At 42.8% G+C, this 15,865-nt stretch overlaps 1 protein-coding gene across 41 annotated transcripts in view; it reads right to left on the bottom strand.

Moving 5' to 3' along the window:
- PTK2 (protein tyrosine kinase 2) overlaps window positions 1-15,865 on the bottom strand; it is a 366,245-nt gene that overhangs the window by 25,596 nt on the left and 324,784 nt on the right. For 28 of the 41 annotated variants that reach the window (XM_033203331.1, XM_033203330.1, XM_033203297.1 and 25 more), the window contains one exon: window positions 3,429-3,491. The exons of the other annotated variants lie outside the window; for them this stretch is intronic. In XM_033203331.1, the coding sequence (XP_033059222.1) occupies window positions 3,429-3,491 (63 nt within the window). The remainder of the gene's footprint in view (window positions 1-3,428; window positions 3,492-15,865) is intronic. 41 annotated transcript variants of the gene reach the window in all.

Here is a 15,865-nt window from a genome sequence, read left to right on the forward strand (position 1 = left end):
TTCTAACTCATTCTAGGAGGCCAGTATCATTCTGAGTCCCAAACCTGGCAGAAACAACAAAAAAAGAAAACTTCAGGCCAATATCCCTGATGAACATAAGATACAAAATTCCTCAACATAATACTGGCAAAACGAATCCAGCAACAGCACAACAAAAAGCTAATCCACCACAAACAAGTAGCCTTTATCCCTGGGATGCAAGGTTGGTTCAACATATGAAAATCAATTAAACGTGATTCATCACATAAACAGAACTACAAACAAAAACCACAGGATTATTTCAATAGATGCAAAAAAAAAAAAAAAAAGCTTCCAATAAAATTCAACCGCACTTCATGTTAAAAACCCTCAAAAAACTAGGTAATGAAGGAACATAACTCAAAATAATAAGAGCCATCTACGACAAACTCTCATAGTGAACGAACGGGCAAAGGCTGGAAGCCCTCCCCTGGAGAACCGAAACAAGACTAGGACTGCCGCTCTCACCATAGCTATTCACCATTAGTATGGGAAGTCCTAGGCAGAGCAATCAGGCAAGACAAAGAAATAAAAGGGATCCAAATAGGAAAAGAAGAGGTCAAACTTCTGTGTGTGTAGATGATACAATTTTATATATAGAAAACTCCATAGTCTTGGCCCAAAAGCTCCTAGATCTGATAAACCAGCAGTCCCCCATCATTTTGGCACCAGGGACAGGTTTCGTGGAAGACAATTTTTCCATGGATTCGGGGGATGGGGTGGGGGATGGTTTTGGGATGAAACTGTTCCATCTCAGATCATCAGGCATTAGAGTCTCATAAGGAGTGTGCAATCTAGATCTCTCGCAAGCGCAGTTCACAATTGGGTTCACATGCCCGTAAGAATCTAATGCTGCCACTGACCTGACAGGAGGAAGAGCTCAGGCATTAATGCTGGCTAGCCCACCACTCACCTCCTGCTGTGTGGCCCAATTCCTAACCGACTATGGACCACTACCGGTCTGTGACCCAGGAAGATGGGGACCCCTGTGATAAACAACTTCAGCAAAGTTTCAGGGTACAAAATCAATGTACAAAAATCAGTAGCATTTCTCTATACCAACAACATCCAGTTGAGTGCCAAATCAAGAATGGAATCCCATTTACAACAGCCACACACAAAAAATACCCAGGAATATAGCTAACCAGGGAGGTGAAAGATCTCTACAATAAGAATTAAAAACACTGCTGAAAGAAATCAGACATGACACAAACAAATGGAAAAACAATCCATGCTCATAGATAGGAAGAATTGATACCATTATAATGGTCATACCGCCCAAAGTGCTTTACAGATTCAATGTTGTGCCTATCAAACTACCAATGACATGCTTTACAGAATTAGGAAAAGCTACTCTAAAATTCATATGGAACCAAAAAAGAGCCTGAATAGCCAAAGCAATCCTAAGCAAAAAGAACAAAGCTGAAGACATCACATTACATTACATGACTTCAAACTATACTACAAGGCTATAGTAATCAAAACATCATGGTACTGGTACAAAAACAGACATACAGACCAACAGAACAAATCAGCCTAGAAATAAAGCTTCATACCTACAACCATCTGATCCTTGACAGTGTTGGCAAAGACAAGCAATGGGGAAAGGACTCCCTATTCAATAAATGGTGCTGGGACAACAAGCTAGCCATATGCCAAAGAATAAAACTGGGTCCCTTCCTTACAGCATATACAAAAATCAACTCAAGATGAACTAAAGACTTAAATGTAAAACCTAAAACTATAAAAACCCTCGAAGAAAACCTAGGAAATACCATTCTGGACATAGGCCCTTGCAAAGATTTCATGATGAGGATAGCAAAAGCAATGGTAACAAACAAAAAATTACAAATAGGACCTAATTAAACTAAAGAGCCTCTTTACAGCAAAAGGAACTATCAACAGAATAAACAATCTACAGAATGGGAGAAAATATTTGCAAGCTATGCATCTGACAAAGGTCTAACATCAGGCATCTATAAGGAACTTAAAGCAAATTAACAAGAAAACCAAACAACCCCATTAAAAAGTGGGCAAAGGACATGAACATACACTTTTTTTTTCTTTCTTTTTTTTTTTTTTTGAGACGGAGTCTCGCTCTGTGGCCCAGGCTGGAGTGCAGTGGCCGGATCTCAGCTCACTGCAAGCTCCGTCTCCCGGGTTTATGCCATTCTCCTGACTCAGCCTCCCGAGTAGCTGGGACTACAGGCGCCCGCCACCTCGCCCGGCTAGTTTTTTGTATTTTTTAGTAGAGACGGGGTTTCACCGTGTTAGCCAGGATGGTCTTGATCTCCTGACCTCGTGATCCGCCCGTCTCGGCCTCCCAAAGTGCTGGGATTACAGGCTTGAGCCATCGCGCCCGGCCAAACACACACTTTTCAAAAGACGACATAAACATGGCCAACAAGCATATGAAAAAATGCCCAATATCACTAATCGTTAGAGAAATGCAAATCAAAACCACAATGAGATGCCATCTCACACCAGTCAGAATGTCTATTATTAAAAAGTCAAAAAATTAACAGATGCGAGGTTGTGGAGAAACAGGAACACTTAAGACACTGCTGGTGGGAATGTAAATTACTTCAGTCACTGTGGAAAGAAGTTTGGCGATGTCTCAGAACTTAAAACATAAGTAGCATTTGACCCAGCAATCTCTGTACTGGGTACACACCCAAAGGAATATAAATCTTTCTACCATAAAGACACATGCATGCTTATATTCATTACAGCAATGTTCACAATAACAAGGTCATGGAATCAACCTAAATACCCATCAATGATAGACTGAATAAAGAGAACGTGGTATGTATACACTATGGAATACTATGTAGCCACAAAAACAATGAGATTATTTCATCTGCAGCAACATGGGTGGAGCTAGAGGTAATTATCATTATCTTAAGTGAACTAACACAGGAACAGAAAACCCATACCACATGTTCTCATTTATAAATGGGAGCTAAACACTCAGTACACATGGACACAATGAAGGGAACAACAGACTCCGGGGCCTACTTGAGGGTAGAGGGTGGGAGGAGGATGAGGATCAAAACACCACCTATGAGGTATTATGCTTATCACCTGGGTGCCAGATGATCTGTATACCAAGCCCTTGCACCAGCAACATGCGATCTACTTATATAACAAATCTGTACATGTACCCCTGAAATGAAAATAAAAGTTAAATGAAAAAGCCTTTATCAATAATAGTGCAGACTTCTGTATCTGAATAAAAATTCTAGGCTGTACATCACAGATTTTCAGAATCTTAAAATGTTAACTTTATTTATAGAATATTCTGTTCCCTATTACAAATATTAGTAAATTTGGAAATCTTATGACATAAACATTGATGGTGCACGCACAGGAGAACTGGAAATCAAATCCTGCTGAAAACTCAGGCTTACCGGACCCTGAAGACTTCCATCCTCCCTGTCAATACTGCCTCGAGAGAGTCTCACATCAGGTTTCTGAAGAAATTAAAACAAAATCAAAACAATTTCATTTTTGATTTGAAAATTATCAACAGATTCTGTATTAAATTCCTTCCCTTTTAACACAATTGTCCTCTGAATAAGAAAAGTGGAAAGTTCCCCAATTTCAAAAAAAATCCAGTGATGATGAATGAAGGCTGGCTGCCGTGGGAAGAACCGCATTCCTCTCCACACACGCACACCTTACAGACTGGCACCTGCACTGGCCCACCCAGTGCTGGAGAAGCTACACTTCACTTCTACTCCAAGTAGCACAGCAGGCTTTCTTCTTCACTGAGACCTGCAACCCCAGGATAAAGATACCAGGCATTACTTGCAGCTTTCTGACAGAACATGGCTTATTCGGATTTGGCTGTCTTGCCAAAGCAGCAAATGAATTCAATTACAAGACTGCTTTCCCACACTGCATCTAGAATATAGAAACCAAACAGATAAATCTAGATTTTATGTAAATAATAGTACAGAAATTTCACCAATATCAGAATAAATGAAGTAGGTTACATGTCTTTACGGTGAAGGAACAGGGCAGAAAGGCTTTTCCTCATGAAAACAACCCCGTGCTCCTGCAGCATGGGTTCTGTGGAGCCTTCAGCCACAGTGGCTCCTGCCTCCCCTTTGCCCACCAACACTGGCCACACACTTCTGCCTGGAAAACTTCTGTTTACTCTTCAAGGCTCAGCAGACACCCTTTCTGGGCAGCATGTTTCCCAATTCAAGCAGAGCTGGTCGCTTCTTAGCCTGTGCCTTACAGGTATCTCTACATTGGCACATATCATGCACAATTACTTCCCTCATTAGAGATGGAGCATCTTGATGTCTTATTTGTCTGTGTATCTCCTATTTCCCACACCTGAACCTGCCACTGAGCACACCATCTGCAAGCACCTGTAGGGTAGGGGATCGAGAAATAAGCTTCATCTCTCCCTTCTTTTCCAATTCCAGTGCTGTAGCCCAAACCCCTTTCATTGTACCAGTTCCTACCAGGCTTTCTGCCTCTGTCTTAACTATCTCTAATGAAAGCAGGGGTCAGTGGTGGGTGCCAGGGTGTAGTAGGAAGTTGGTAAAGGACACAGCCACCATTAGAATGAGAGCGATCCTCTGATGGCTCAGAGGTAAACAGACTTTCCAGGACAGGGGCCCTGCACTGTCCTTTGCCTTCTTCCTCCCCTCCCCTTTCTTTCCCTCCCAGGCACAGTGCCTGCAGGTAGCTGGCTAAGGTCTGAGAACAGCTTCTGCCAGGAAGTGGGTAAAGGAGCTCCTGATGGCTAATCACTAAAAGGGGGCTCTGGCTGATTGCTGTTAACAGTCCTCAGGGATTCCATGTGGGAAAAGGTGAAACTTGTGTGTTGTCCCTGAATTTAGGGCAGATTTTGGCTCACTTATGGAAAAACATTCTAATAATCAGAGGCACCCTGAAACAGAATAGACAGCCCTGACAGCAGTAGCAGAGAGTAAGCAAAGAGGGCAAAAGTCACAACTTACTTGTTATCTGTTCATTCAACAGAATTACAAAACAGCTCATGTATATCAGCCCCATATCCCTAGTGCCTGGCACAGTTTCCGGCTGGTGTGCACTCAACACATCAATGTTGACTGAATTAACCTCCATGCTACTATACAAAAAAAAGATGTTCTCTTTAACGTAAAAGTATTCATTTAAAATCAATAGCTAAATATAGGTGGAAAATGACCTAAATCCTCAAATGCAGTGTTGGGTGTGGTGGTGTGTGCCTGCAATTTCACCTATTTGGGAGGCTGAGGTGGGAGGACCCCTTGAGGCCAGGCTATCAAGACCAGCCTGGGCAACATAGTGAGAACTCATCTCTACAAAGAAAAAAATTTTAAAAATTACCTGGGCATGATGGTGTGTGCCTGAGTTCCAGCTACTGGAGAGGCTGAGGTGGGGGGATGGTTTCAGCCCAGGAGTCTGAGGCTGTAGTGAGCTACCATTGTGCCACGGCACTACACCCTGGGTGACTAAGCAAGACCCCGCTCTGTTAGAACTCTGTCAATGAGTAAACCAGAAAAGTTTAGAATAAGTATTTCCGAACTCCGATGAGCATAACTTAAAACCTTGTACGGTGTTTATATGTACTATAATATCAAGGAACAATAATTTAAAAAATGAATTCTTACTGCAGATGTAATATATATAACTAATGCCCACACAGGGGAAGTCAAACCCAGAGGCATGCAATTGGCGTCTATGGCAGAAAGTATGCTGTGTCTTTTACCAGAGAGGCCTATCCCATTAGATGTGGACAGCTGTGGCTGGGTGTGAAAGAGCTCCAGAGAAAATTGAGAGGTAGGTAGTTCCTGACTTCCAGCATAGAATCTTCTCTGACAGGTAAGACAGACATGAATAGACAGAAAGGAAACCAGGCAAACACATGTAATATTTCAACCATTGATTCCAACTGGCAACTGAAGGGGAACTCACTGGGGCGGTCCTATTCCATGGAGTAGAACTCACAGATTCTATTCCATGGAATGTTGAGGTTCTGCTACTGTCTGAATGAAGAGGCAGCTTTGTGGGGCCTAAACATCCCAGATATACTTAAGAAAAATATTCCAAAACACAATGGATTTTGAGAAAAAGTACCTGAGAAGACGAGACTTCAGGCTGACAATTCACAGAACATTACTCAATGTAAATATCAAGGTCAGGAAAGATTTCGGGAAGACCAAGGAACTGTTCAAGCTTAAAAGAAACTCAAGAGATATGATAACTAAATACATCTCACGATCCAGGGCTTTTTTCTAGAAAGGACATTCTGTGGACAACTGGTAAAATATGAATAGTCTGTGGATTAGCTAACAGTATTGTATTATTGCTAATTTCCCGACATTGATAACTCGGCCGTGGTTATTTCAGAGAACATCCTTACTTTTAGGAAATTCACATTGAACTATTTAAGAATTAAAAAGTAGGATATCTGGTATTTACTTCCAAATGGTTCAGAAAAAATGGTATGTACAAATATGCAAAGCAAATGAGGTCAAATGCTAACTGGAGACTCAGGTAAAGGGAATGTGAGAATTCTTTGTCCCATTTTTGCAACTTTTAAAATGTCTGAAACTATCCTTTCCTCTTCTGCTCATTTACTTGAGGGACAAGCTGGGAGCTGGGTCTGCTTAGGGGTTTTGTTGAAGGGCTCTAAACAGAGAGTGGAGGTGATTAGGTTTGACTCTATTGTAGCAGGAAGGACAACAGTATTTTATTATTTTATTTTATTTTATTTTTATTTTATTTTATTTAGACGGAGTCTCGCTCTGCCGCCCAGGCTGGAGTGCAGTGGCCGGATCTCAGCTCACTGCAAGCTCCGCCTCCTGGGTTTACGCTACTCTCCTGCCTCAGCCTCCCGAGTAGCTGGGACTACAGGCGCCCCCCACCTCACGTGGCTAGTTTTTTTTGTATTTTTTAGTAGAGACAGGGTTTCACCGTGTTAGCCAGGATGGTCTCGATCTCCTGACCTCGTGATCCACCCGTCTCGGCCTCCCAAAGTGCTGGGATTACAGGCTTGAGCCACCGTGCCTGGCCTATTTATTTTTTTGAGAGAGAGTCTCCCTCTGTCGCCCAGGCTGGAGTGCGGTGGCACGATCTCGGCTCACTGAAAGTTCTGCCTCCCGGGTTTTTTGTTTTTTTTCAGTAGAGACAGGGTTTCACCGTGTTAGCCACGATGGTCTCGATCACCTGACCTCATGATCCACCCGCCTTGGCCTCCCAAAATGCTGGAATTACAGACGTGAGCCACCATGCCCGGCCAACAGTTTCTATTTTTAAGAAACAGGGTCTTCATCTGCTGCCCAGGTCAGAGTACAGCGGCTATTCACAGGCACAATCATAGTGCATTACAGCCTCAAACTCCTGGCCTCAAGCAATCATCCACCTCAGTTTCTGGAGTAGCTGGGACTATAAATGCATGCCACCATGCCCAGTTAGAGCTACAGTCTAAGAAAACAAAAGACCCACCAGGCCCAAGTTATGATGTGGTCATTTAATAGTTACATGATTTTGGTTATTTTAAAATATCGTATATACCCTCATTTGTCAATAATCTAACAAAACATGCACTTACTGTAGAAAAATTAAGATACTGTGAAAATAGATGAAAAAATTACAAATCACTCAACCTTACCGTTTGGAAATAATTATCACTATTTATTATGGAGTAACTAAAATGTAAAAGTAATTATCATTAGTTAATACTGTGGTGTAAATGTATGTTTACAAACATGGAACCACATTATATGATTCTGCAGCCTTCACATAACATTCACACAGGGCAAGCTGACAAAACAATGCTTAAGGCTGCACAATGTTCCACTGCATGACTATCATTATAAAATAGACAATGGTTGTGAAGGGTGTGGGCTGTGGCACCAGGTGGCCTGGGTTCAAATCAGGCTCCAGTACTTACAAGCTGTGTGACCTGGGCCTCAATTTCTTCATCTCTAAAATGGAACAGTAACTGTAACCAACACATAGGATTGTTAGGAGGATGAAATGAATTAACATTTGCAAAGTACTAAGTTGGTGCCACATAAGAGTTAAACAGTTCTTTTATTGTTGGACATTAGGGTCATTTTCAAAACCCTTTATAAATAGGTTGTAGATGAACACCTTTGTATACAAATCTTTGATTAAGTCCCTGATTGTTTCCCTGGGACAGATTTCTTTCCTTTTTCTTTTAGAGATGGGGGGGTCTCACTATGTTATCCAGGCTGGTCTTAAACGCCTGTGCTCAAGTGATCTTCCTGTCTCAGCCACTGTGCCTGGCTCTGGAGCAGATTTCTAAGAAAGGAATTCCTAAGTCAAAGAGTTGGAACATTTGAAAAATCTTGGGCCGGGCGTGGTGGCTCAAGCCTGTAATCCCAGCACTTTGGGAGGCCGAGGCGGGTGGATCACGAGGTCAGGAGATCAAGACCATCCTGGCTAACATGGTGAAACCCCGTCTTTACTAAAAATACAAAAAACACTAGCCGGGCGAGGTGGCGGGCGCCTGTAGTCCCAGCTACTCGGAGGCTGAGCCTGGAGAATGGTGTGAACCTGGGAGGTGGAGCTTGCAGTGAGCCGAGATCGCACCACTGCACTCCAACCTGGGCGGCAGAGCGAGGCTCCGTCTCATAAAAAAAAAAAAAAAAAAAAAAAAAAAGAAAAATCTTGGTATAAGTTTCCAAATTGCTCAAGGCTGTCCTGATTCTCATCTATGTCAGTAATGTGTGATGGCATTTCTCTCACTGCGCCCTAGCACCACTGTGCTGTCATCTTAAAACTCTCACCAATTCATAAAGAAGATACTCAAATGTATTGTTGTGACTTGTTCCTCTCCTCCTCCCTTTCCTCAAATAGTTGAACATTTCTGTTTCTTATCATCAGACGCGAAGTTCCATGAAGGCAGAGGCTATGAAGCTGTCTGCTTCACCGCTGTATCTCTGTTCCCTGGTAGAACACCGGACAAACAGGTGGAGGAAATGAACGCTCTGTGCATTTTTCTAGCGAACTGATTGTCCATGCCCCTTTGGACAAGGCATATAACCTCTCTAGGCCCAGTTCCTCACCTATAAAACAGGTAGAATAATACCTACCTCAATCAGTCATTATCAGAACTGAGGAAGTGCCTGGCAGCATTGTGCACATCTAGTAACTATTTGCTGAAGGAATGCTTCAATTAATATCCAAGGCACATGAGATATGTTATAGACGAGGAACTTGACTTAGAAAGATTTAGTTGCTTGGGGTAACACAGCTCTTCAACAGTGGAGGTGGGCTTCAGTCAACAGATGTAAGTACCTTCTATAGGCAGGAAATATTTACTGTTTTACTTAAACAAAAAATGCAACTCATTTATATTTTTGCCTATAGAGTAAGCTATTATGTTTCATGTGTTTACACGAATTAATCTGTTTTTATTTCTATATAAATTTCATGAAATGACTTTCTTTAATGTGTAATTCCCTAATGTGATATTTTCCTGAAGACAGGATTTTAATTTTAAAATGAGAAAGGCTTATCCATATAAAATCAAATCTACTTGTGTTCTGTGAATGAAATAAATACTTGAGCTTTTTTTTTCATACAGCACACATGGCCTCCTGAATGAAAGATGAGGGCCCACTGGGAACTGGACAGCGATACAGCCAGAGATAGTCCATCAGAAAGAATGGATTCTCAGCCAGGTGCGGTGCCTCATGCCTGTAATCCCAGCACTATGGGAGGCTGAGGTGGGCAGATCACCTGAGGTCAGGAGCTCAAGACCAGCCTGGCCAACATGGTGAAACCCCATCTCTACTCAAAATACAAAAATTAGCTGGACATAGTGGTGCACACCTGTAGTCCCAGCTACTCGGGTGGCTGAGGCAGGAGAATCGCTTGAACCCGGGAGGCGGAGGTTGCAGTGCGCCAAGATCGCGCCATCACACTCCAGCCTGGGGGACAAGAGCGAGACTTCATCTCAAAACAAACAAACAAAAACAAACCAAAAAAACACTTCAGTTTAGCTACAGTCTCTACTCTCATGTGGGTGGGTATGGCTCTGGAAAACTTCAAATTTAAGGTTTATAGCTCAGTCTTTTCTCTTTTCACTATACTGTATTGCTTTCAAATCTGGAATCTGGTATGAGGGCAAAAATAGGAGAGCTGTGGCCCTGCTGCATAGCACACGCAGGGACAGCAGCCTGGCCTCAGACAGACAGCCTTGTGCCACTGCTTTCTAGTTCCCTGTCTCGGCATTCATCTTTCATTGAGACTGACTGGATCTGCTATGTGAGGGAAAAATGCTCACATATTTCTTTCTCAAAACACAAAGTAGGCTTTATATAGACAGGGCTTTCTCATTTAAAATTAAAATCTTGTTTTAAGCATAGTACCACATTAGAAAATTATTGTGCACACAGTAATAAAAAGCAAGTTGCAAAGTTACTCTATTTTTAAGCAATGCCCAATAGGAAAGAAAGCTCTTTCAACCAACTGAGGTTCTAAGGTTGCCAGCACTCTCTGGCACTCACTTTGTAAGACAGCTTTCAGAGTATATTTGCAGGCACAGAACTATTTCAGAAAGGACAGTATCTGACCTGGGAACAAGAGAAGGGAGTGTGGGACCAGGCGTGGTGACTCATGCCTGTAATCCCAACATTTTGTGAAGCCATGGTGGGAGAATCGCTTGAGCCCAGAAGTTTGAGACCAGCACGGACAACAAATTAAGACCCTATCTCTATTAAAAAAATAACAAAATTAGCCAGGCTTGGTGGCATATGCCTGTAGTCGCAGCTACTCTGGAAGGAGGCTGAGGCAGGAGGATGACTTGAGCCCAGGAGGTTAGGGATGCAGTGAACTAGGATTGTGCCATTGCGCTCCAGTCAGGGCCACAGAGTGAGACTTTGTCTCAATAAAAAAAAAAAAAAAAAAGGAGAGCTAGGTATAGTACAGAGTATCTTCTGTGGGGCCACGTGACCTTGAGCAAGAGCATCTGGGCTGCTGCCATAAAACACATTTTGTGCAGGGTTGTTGAGATAATGCAGAGATCCAGAGGAGGGACTCCTGACCCACTGAAGTACTCAAAAAGTAAGAGATGTGACTAGCAGTAGCAACCATAAAAAATGATGTGATGATGTGATCTCTGAAAACAGAAGGGATTCAAAAGACATCGGTTTTGATCTAAAATTTGGGTAATACTAAAGCAAGTTAATTTTTCAAATAAGAACAGAACTTATCTAACACGGTGCAGAGCTGACCTTACTGAAGTAAATGGCAGGACCAGAGCAGTAGGTCTGGGTGGGTCTGGGAATGAACCAGTTTATGAAGATGAAAACAGAAGGTAAGCATCCTTTTTTTTTTTTTTTTTTTAAAGACGGAGTCTCGCTCTTAAAAAAAGAGCGCAGGCTGGAGTGCAGTGGCGTGATCTCGTCTCACTGCAAGCTCCATCTCCTAGGTTCATGCCATTCTCCTGCCTCAGCCTCCTGAGTAGCTGGGACTACAGGCGCCTGCCACCATGCCCGGCTAATTTTTTGTATTTTTTAGTAGAGACGGGGTTTCACCATGTTAGCCAGAATGGTCTCGATCTCCTGACCTCGTGATCCGCCCGCCTCGGCCTCCCTAAGTGCTAGGATTACAGGCATGAGCCACTGCGCCCGGCCCGGTAAGCATCTTTAGACATTTTTTGGAACAGTAATTTTTGGGCCGTCAAAAAAATCTGGCTTATATTTTTATGTCTTTCTAGTCAATGATTTTGAAATTTTATTTTACAAGAGTATTGGTCTGCAACGGTTTAGAAAGACACAAACTGGCCCTTCTATGCAGTTTGAGAAGCCCTGTACTGGAAGCTTCCTTGGCCTAAGAGGACAGAAAGACTTATGACACACAGCTTCAACAATGACCTGATTAACCTAAAAGTAGGTGCAGCGGTCTGGCCTGGTGGCTACAAGGACATAGACCAATAGCTCTGGGTCTAGCTCATGCCAAAGGCCAAGACACAGAAACAAGCTTGTAAAAAGCAGATACCATGGAAACCAATAGTAATTTTTACACATACACAGCATAAAAAGGACCACAATGAGATATAATTATCATTGTTAAGAGTCCCTTCACCAAATGAGGGACCATAAAGCATGTGTGTGCATACCCAGACACCTAGCTGCCATCATCACCACTCGACAGTGTCACGAACGCTTCTACATCCGACACACACTACCTTCCAACTGATAGATGGTCAGGGTGGTCCTCACACTACAACTGCACCAGGCGTTACTCCCAGTTTGCCAAGCTTTCCATGTGGCTGTCTAAAAATCTGAATCTCCAGCCCAGACCACCTCCTGGGGGCTCTATGCCCGATATCCTGTCACCTCCTCTATATTCCCATTTGCATATCCCAAATGTCCAAACCTGGCATCATCATGTTTCCCTGACATGGACTCCTCATTCTGAATTTTATTTCATTTGGTAGCACAATGTTACTTTTGGTGACACTAATGCTATGATTTCTGTCCTGGATTCTTCCTTCCTCTTGACCTCCTATACCAATTCACCACATCTTGTCCCTTTTAAGTCTGTCTTCTCTGCTCCTTCCCACTTTGCCTCTTCCAGCTTAGACCCTGCTGTCATTTATTTGAATGACCACTCAACTTCCTAATGGATCTCTGCATTTCCTATCTTGCCCTCTGAGCCATCAGTCAACAAGGCAAGGCTCAAGTGTTTTGTTTTGTTTTGTTTTTTGAGACAGAGTCTCACTCTGTCACCCAGGCTGGAGTGTAGTGGAACAATCTCAGCTCACTGCAACCTCTGCCTCTTGGGTTCAAGCAATTCTCCTGCTGCAGCCTCTTGAGTAGCTGGGATTACAAGAGAGCGCCACCACACCTGGCTAATTTTTGTATTTTTAGTACAGATGGAGTTTGGTCATGTTGGTCTCGAACTCCTGACCTCAGATGATCCACCCGCCTCGGCCTCCCAAAGTGCTGGGACTACAGGCATGAGCCACGGTGCCCGACCCTAAGGTGATCTTTCTGAGATGACATCTGTTTCAAATCTTAAAAAACACTGCCAGGCCTAAGATCAGAGAGTGACCTTGGGACCACGTCTCAAAAATCAACTGGGGTGTTTGTTATCACTCTAGGTCCTTGGCCTCTCCAGATCCACTGCAGTTCTCTAGTCCCGGGGAACTGAACTTTAAAAGATCCCCCATGACTTTTATGTCTATTACATTTTAATTTATTCATTTGTAAAATAATTATATCTAATTCCCCAGGGCTCATGCATTACTTGTTTTTAGATGAAAAATAGTGACATGAACGCTATGATTCGTGTCCCGGATTCTTCCTTCCTCTTGACCTCTAACATTTAGATGCTTAACACTGTATGGTGGTACATTCATTCGCTTAATAAATACTGCTTGAGCCTTATTACTGCTGAACGAACAGTACTATAGGAGCTGGGGGAGAGTGCTGAATAAATAAAGTTCTCATCTTTGTGATGCTTACACTTTAGTGGAGGAGACAGGAAAACAAGTGAGACATTGTCACACAGTGAGAAACATTAGGAGAAAAATGAAGCAGGATGAAGACAGTTAAGTCACAGTTGCTGCCATTAAGGAACTTACGTTTTATTAGAGAAAGAGGGTGAGAGTGAGCATGTGTGAGAGTATAGGGGGTTGGGGGAGAGAACGTAGGAGTGCACATCATAATACAATAAGTTCATTCAAGCTTTATGCTTGGCACTCAGTAAGGTTCTCTGGCACCTTGTGGGTAGAGGCCAGGGATGTTGCTAAGAACTCCTACTGTTCATAGGACAGTCTCCTACAACAAAGAATTACCCCGTCCCAAATGTCCACAATGCCCAGGCTGAGAAACCCTGGTGTATGTAATGTGTCATCCTTGAGGTGACACAAAAATAAGACATGGTCCATGGTCTCTGCACTCATGAGGTGCTCAATCTAGTAAGGAAAACAAGCAAAGATAAAAATACAATACCATCTTATAAACATTAAGAAAGATACTTGTTCCAGCCTGGCTAACATGGTAAAACTCTACCAAAAACAAAAATTAGCTGGGCGTGGTGGTGCGTGACTGTAGTCCCAGCTACTTGGGATGATGAGGTGGGAGGACAGATCAAGCCCAGGAGGTCAAGGTTGGAATGAGCCGTGATTGTGCCACTGCACTGCACTCTACCCTGGGTGACAGTGTGAGACTCTGCTTTGGGAAAAAAAAAAAAAAGGAAAGGTACTTGAGTGGGAAATTGCCTCGATGCCATCATGGCCTCCAAGTTTAGCACCAGGCAAGCTATCTCAGAAGTTACCCAACAGACAGGTTTAGGACCAAATGAAGATGCTCCAATTACATGGTTATTAAGTTAAAAACAAAACAAAACAAAAACAAAAACAAAACCCAAAACACATAGTAAGAAATATTTTCCATTTCCCCACAAACATGATCTGCTTTGGTCACATCCAGATACAGGAAGTTCTTAGAATACAGTTTGTGTGTGTGCGTTTTGTTTTGTTTTTTTAAAACAGAGTCTCGCTCTGTTGCCCAGGCTAGAGTGCAGTGGCATGATCTTGGCTTACTGCAACCTCCGCCTCCCGGGTTCAAACGATTCTCCTGCCTCAGCCTCCCAAGTAGCCGGGATTATAGGCATGCCAATTTTGTATTTTTAGTACAGATGGGGTTTACCATGTCGGCCAGGGCAGTCTTGAACTCCTGACCTCAGATGATCCACATGCCTCAGCCTCCCAAAGTGCTGGGGTTACAGGAGTGAGTCACTGTGCTCAGCCAGAACAGTCTTTTTTTCTTTTGTGTATCATTCATATATATTTCTGTTCCTTTGTATGTCTTGTAATTTTTTGTTGGAGATCACACATTTTATATAATATACTGTAGGAATTCTGGGTACTTGATCCTCCTCCCTTTAGGGCCTTTTTTTTTTTTTTTTTTTTTTTGCCACAGGGTCTTGCTAAGCCCAGGCTAGTCTCAAACTCCTAGACTCAAGCGATCTCCCGGCCTCAACCTGCCGAGCAGCTGAGATTACTCACTGTGCCTGGCTGGAATATAGCCTTTTGACCCCATGTCATTACCCACACTCTTCACTCTTCCTGGAATGTATTTCCCGAGCCTGTCTGCCCTAAAAATTCCAATTTCTCCTTTAAGCCTAGACTCAAATGCTACCCACACTCTGCTGCCTCCCCCAATCCCCCTAGTGACACACAGGGTCCTCTTCTGCTCTTCCTGATGTTCTTCTTTGTCAGAGCAATAGAACAGCAGTAGCATTTCACAACATTTGGTAGCAAACCCTTTGTCCAAATGCAGTCATATATGGGACTGAAATACAAGAACTCTAGCTTGGAGAATTTATAACATCTACTTTTAAAAATATAAATCAATGCTGCCTGGTAAAAGAGGCTATCTGGACAAAAAATAGTTTTGAAATGTAGGGCTAGAGAACAGTAGATATGTTCTTCGAATAGATATAATATCCAAATTAATTCACTCAGAATAGTGGTAGTAAATAATAACATTTTTTTTTCTTTTTTTCCAGAGTCTTACTCTGTCACCCAGGCTGGAGTGCAGTGGTACAATCTCGGCTTACTGCAACCACTACTTCCTGGGTTCAAGCAATTCTCATGCCTCAACCTCCTGAATAGCTGGGACTACAGGTGCGTACCACCATGCCTGGCTAATTTTTGTTTTTTTGAGTTTTGCTCTGTCACTCAGGCTGGAGTGCCATCTTGGCTCACTGCAGCCTCTGCCTCCTAGGTTCAAGCAATTCTTCTGCCTCAGCCTCCTGAGTAGCTGGGATTACAGGCACGCATCATCACACCTGGCTAATTTTTGTATTTTTAGTAGAGAAGGGGTTTTGCCATGTT

Source organism: Trachypithecus francoisi, unplaced genomic scaffold (genome assembly GCF_009764315.1).
Source record: "Trachypithecus francoisi isolate TF-2019V2 unplaced genomic scaffold, Tfra_2.0 Lachesis_group7, whole genome shotgun sequence".
In the NCBI taxonomy this organism is placed as follows: Eukaryota; Metazoa; Chordata; class Mammalia; order Primates; family Cercopithecidae; genus Trachypithecus; species Trachypithecus francoisi.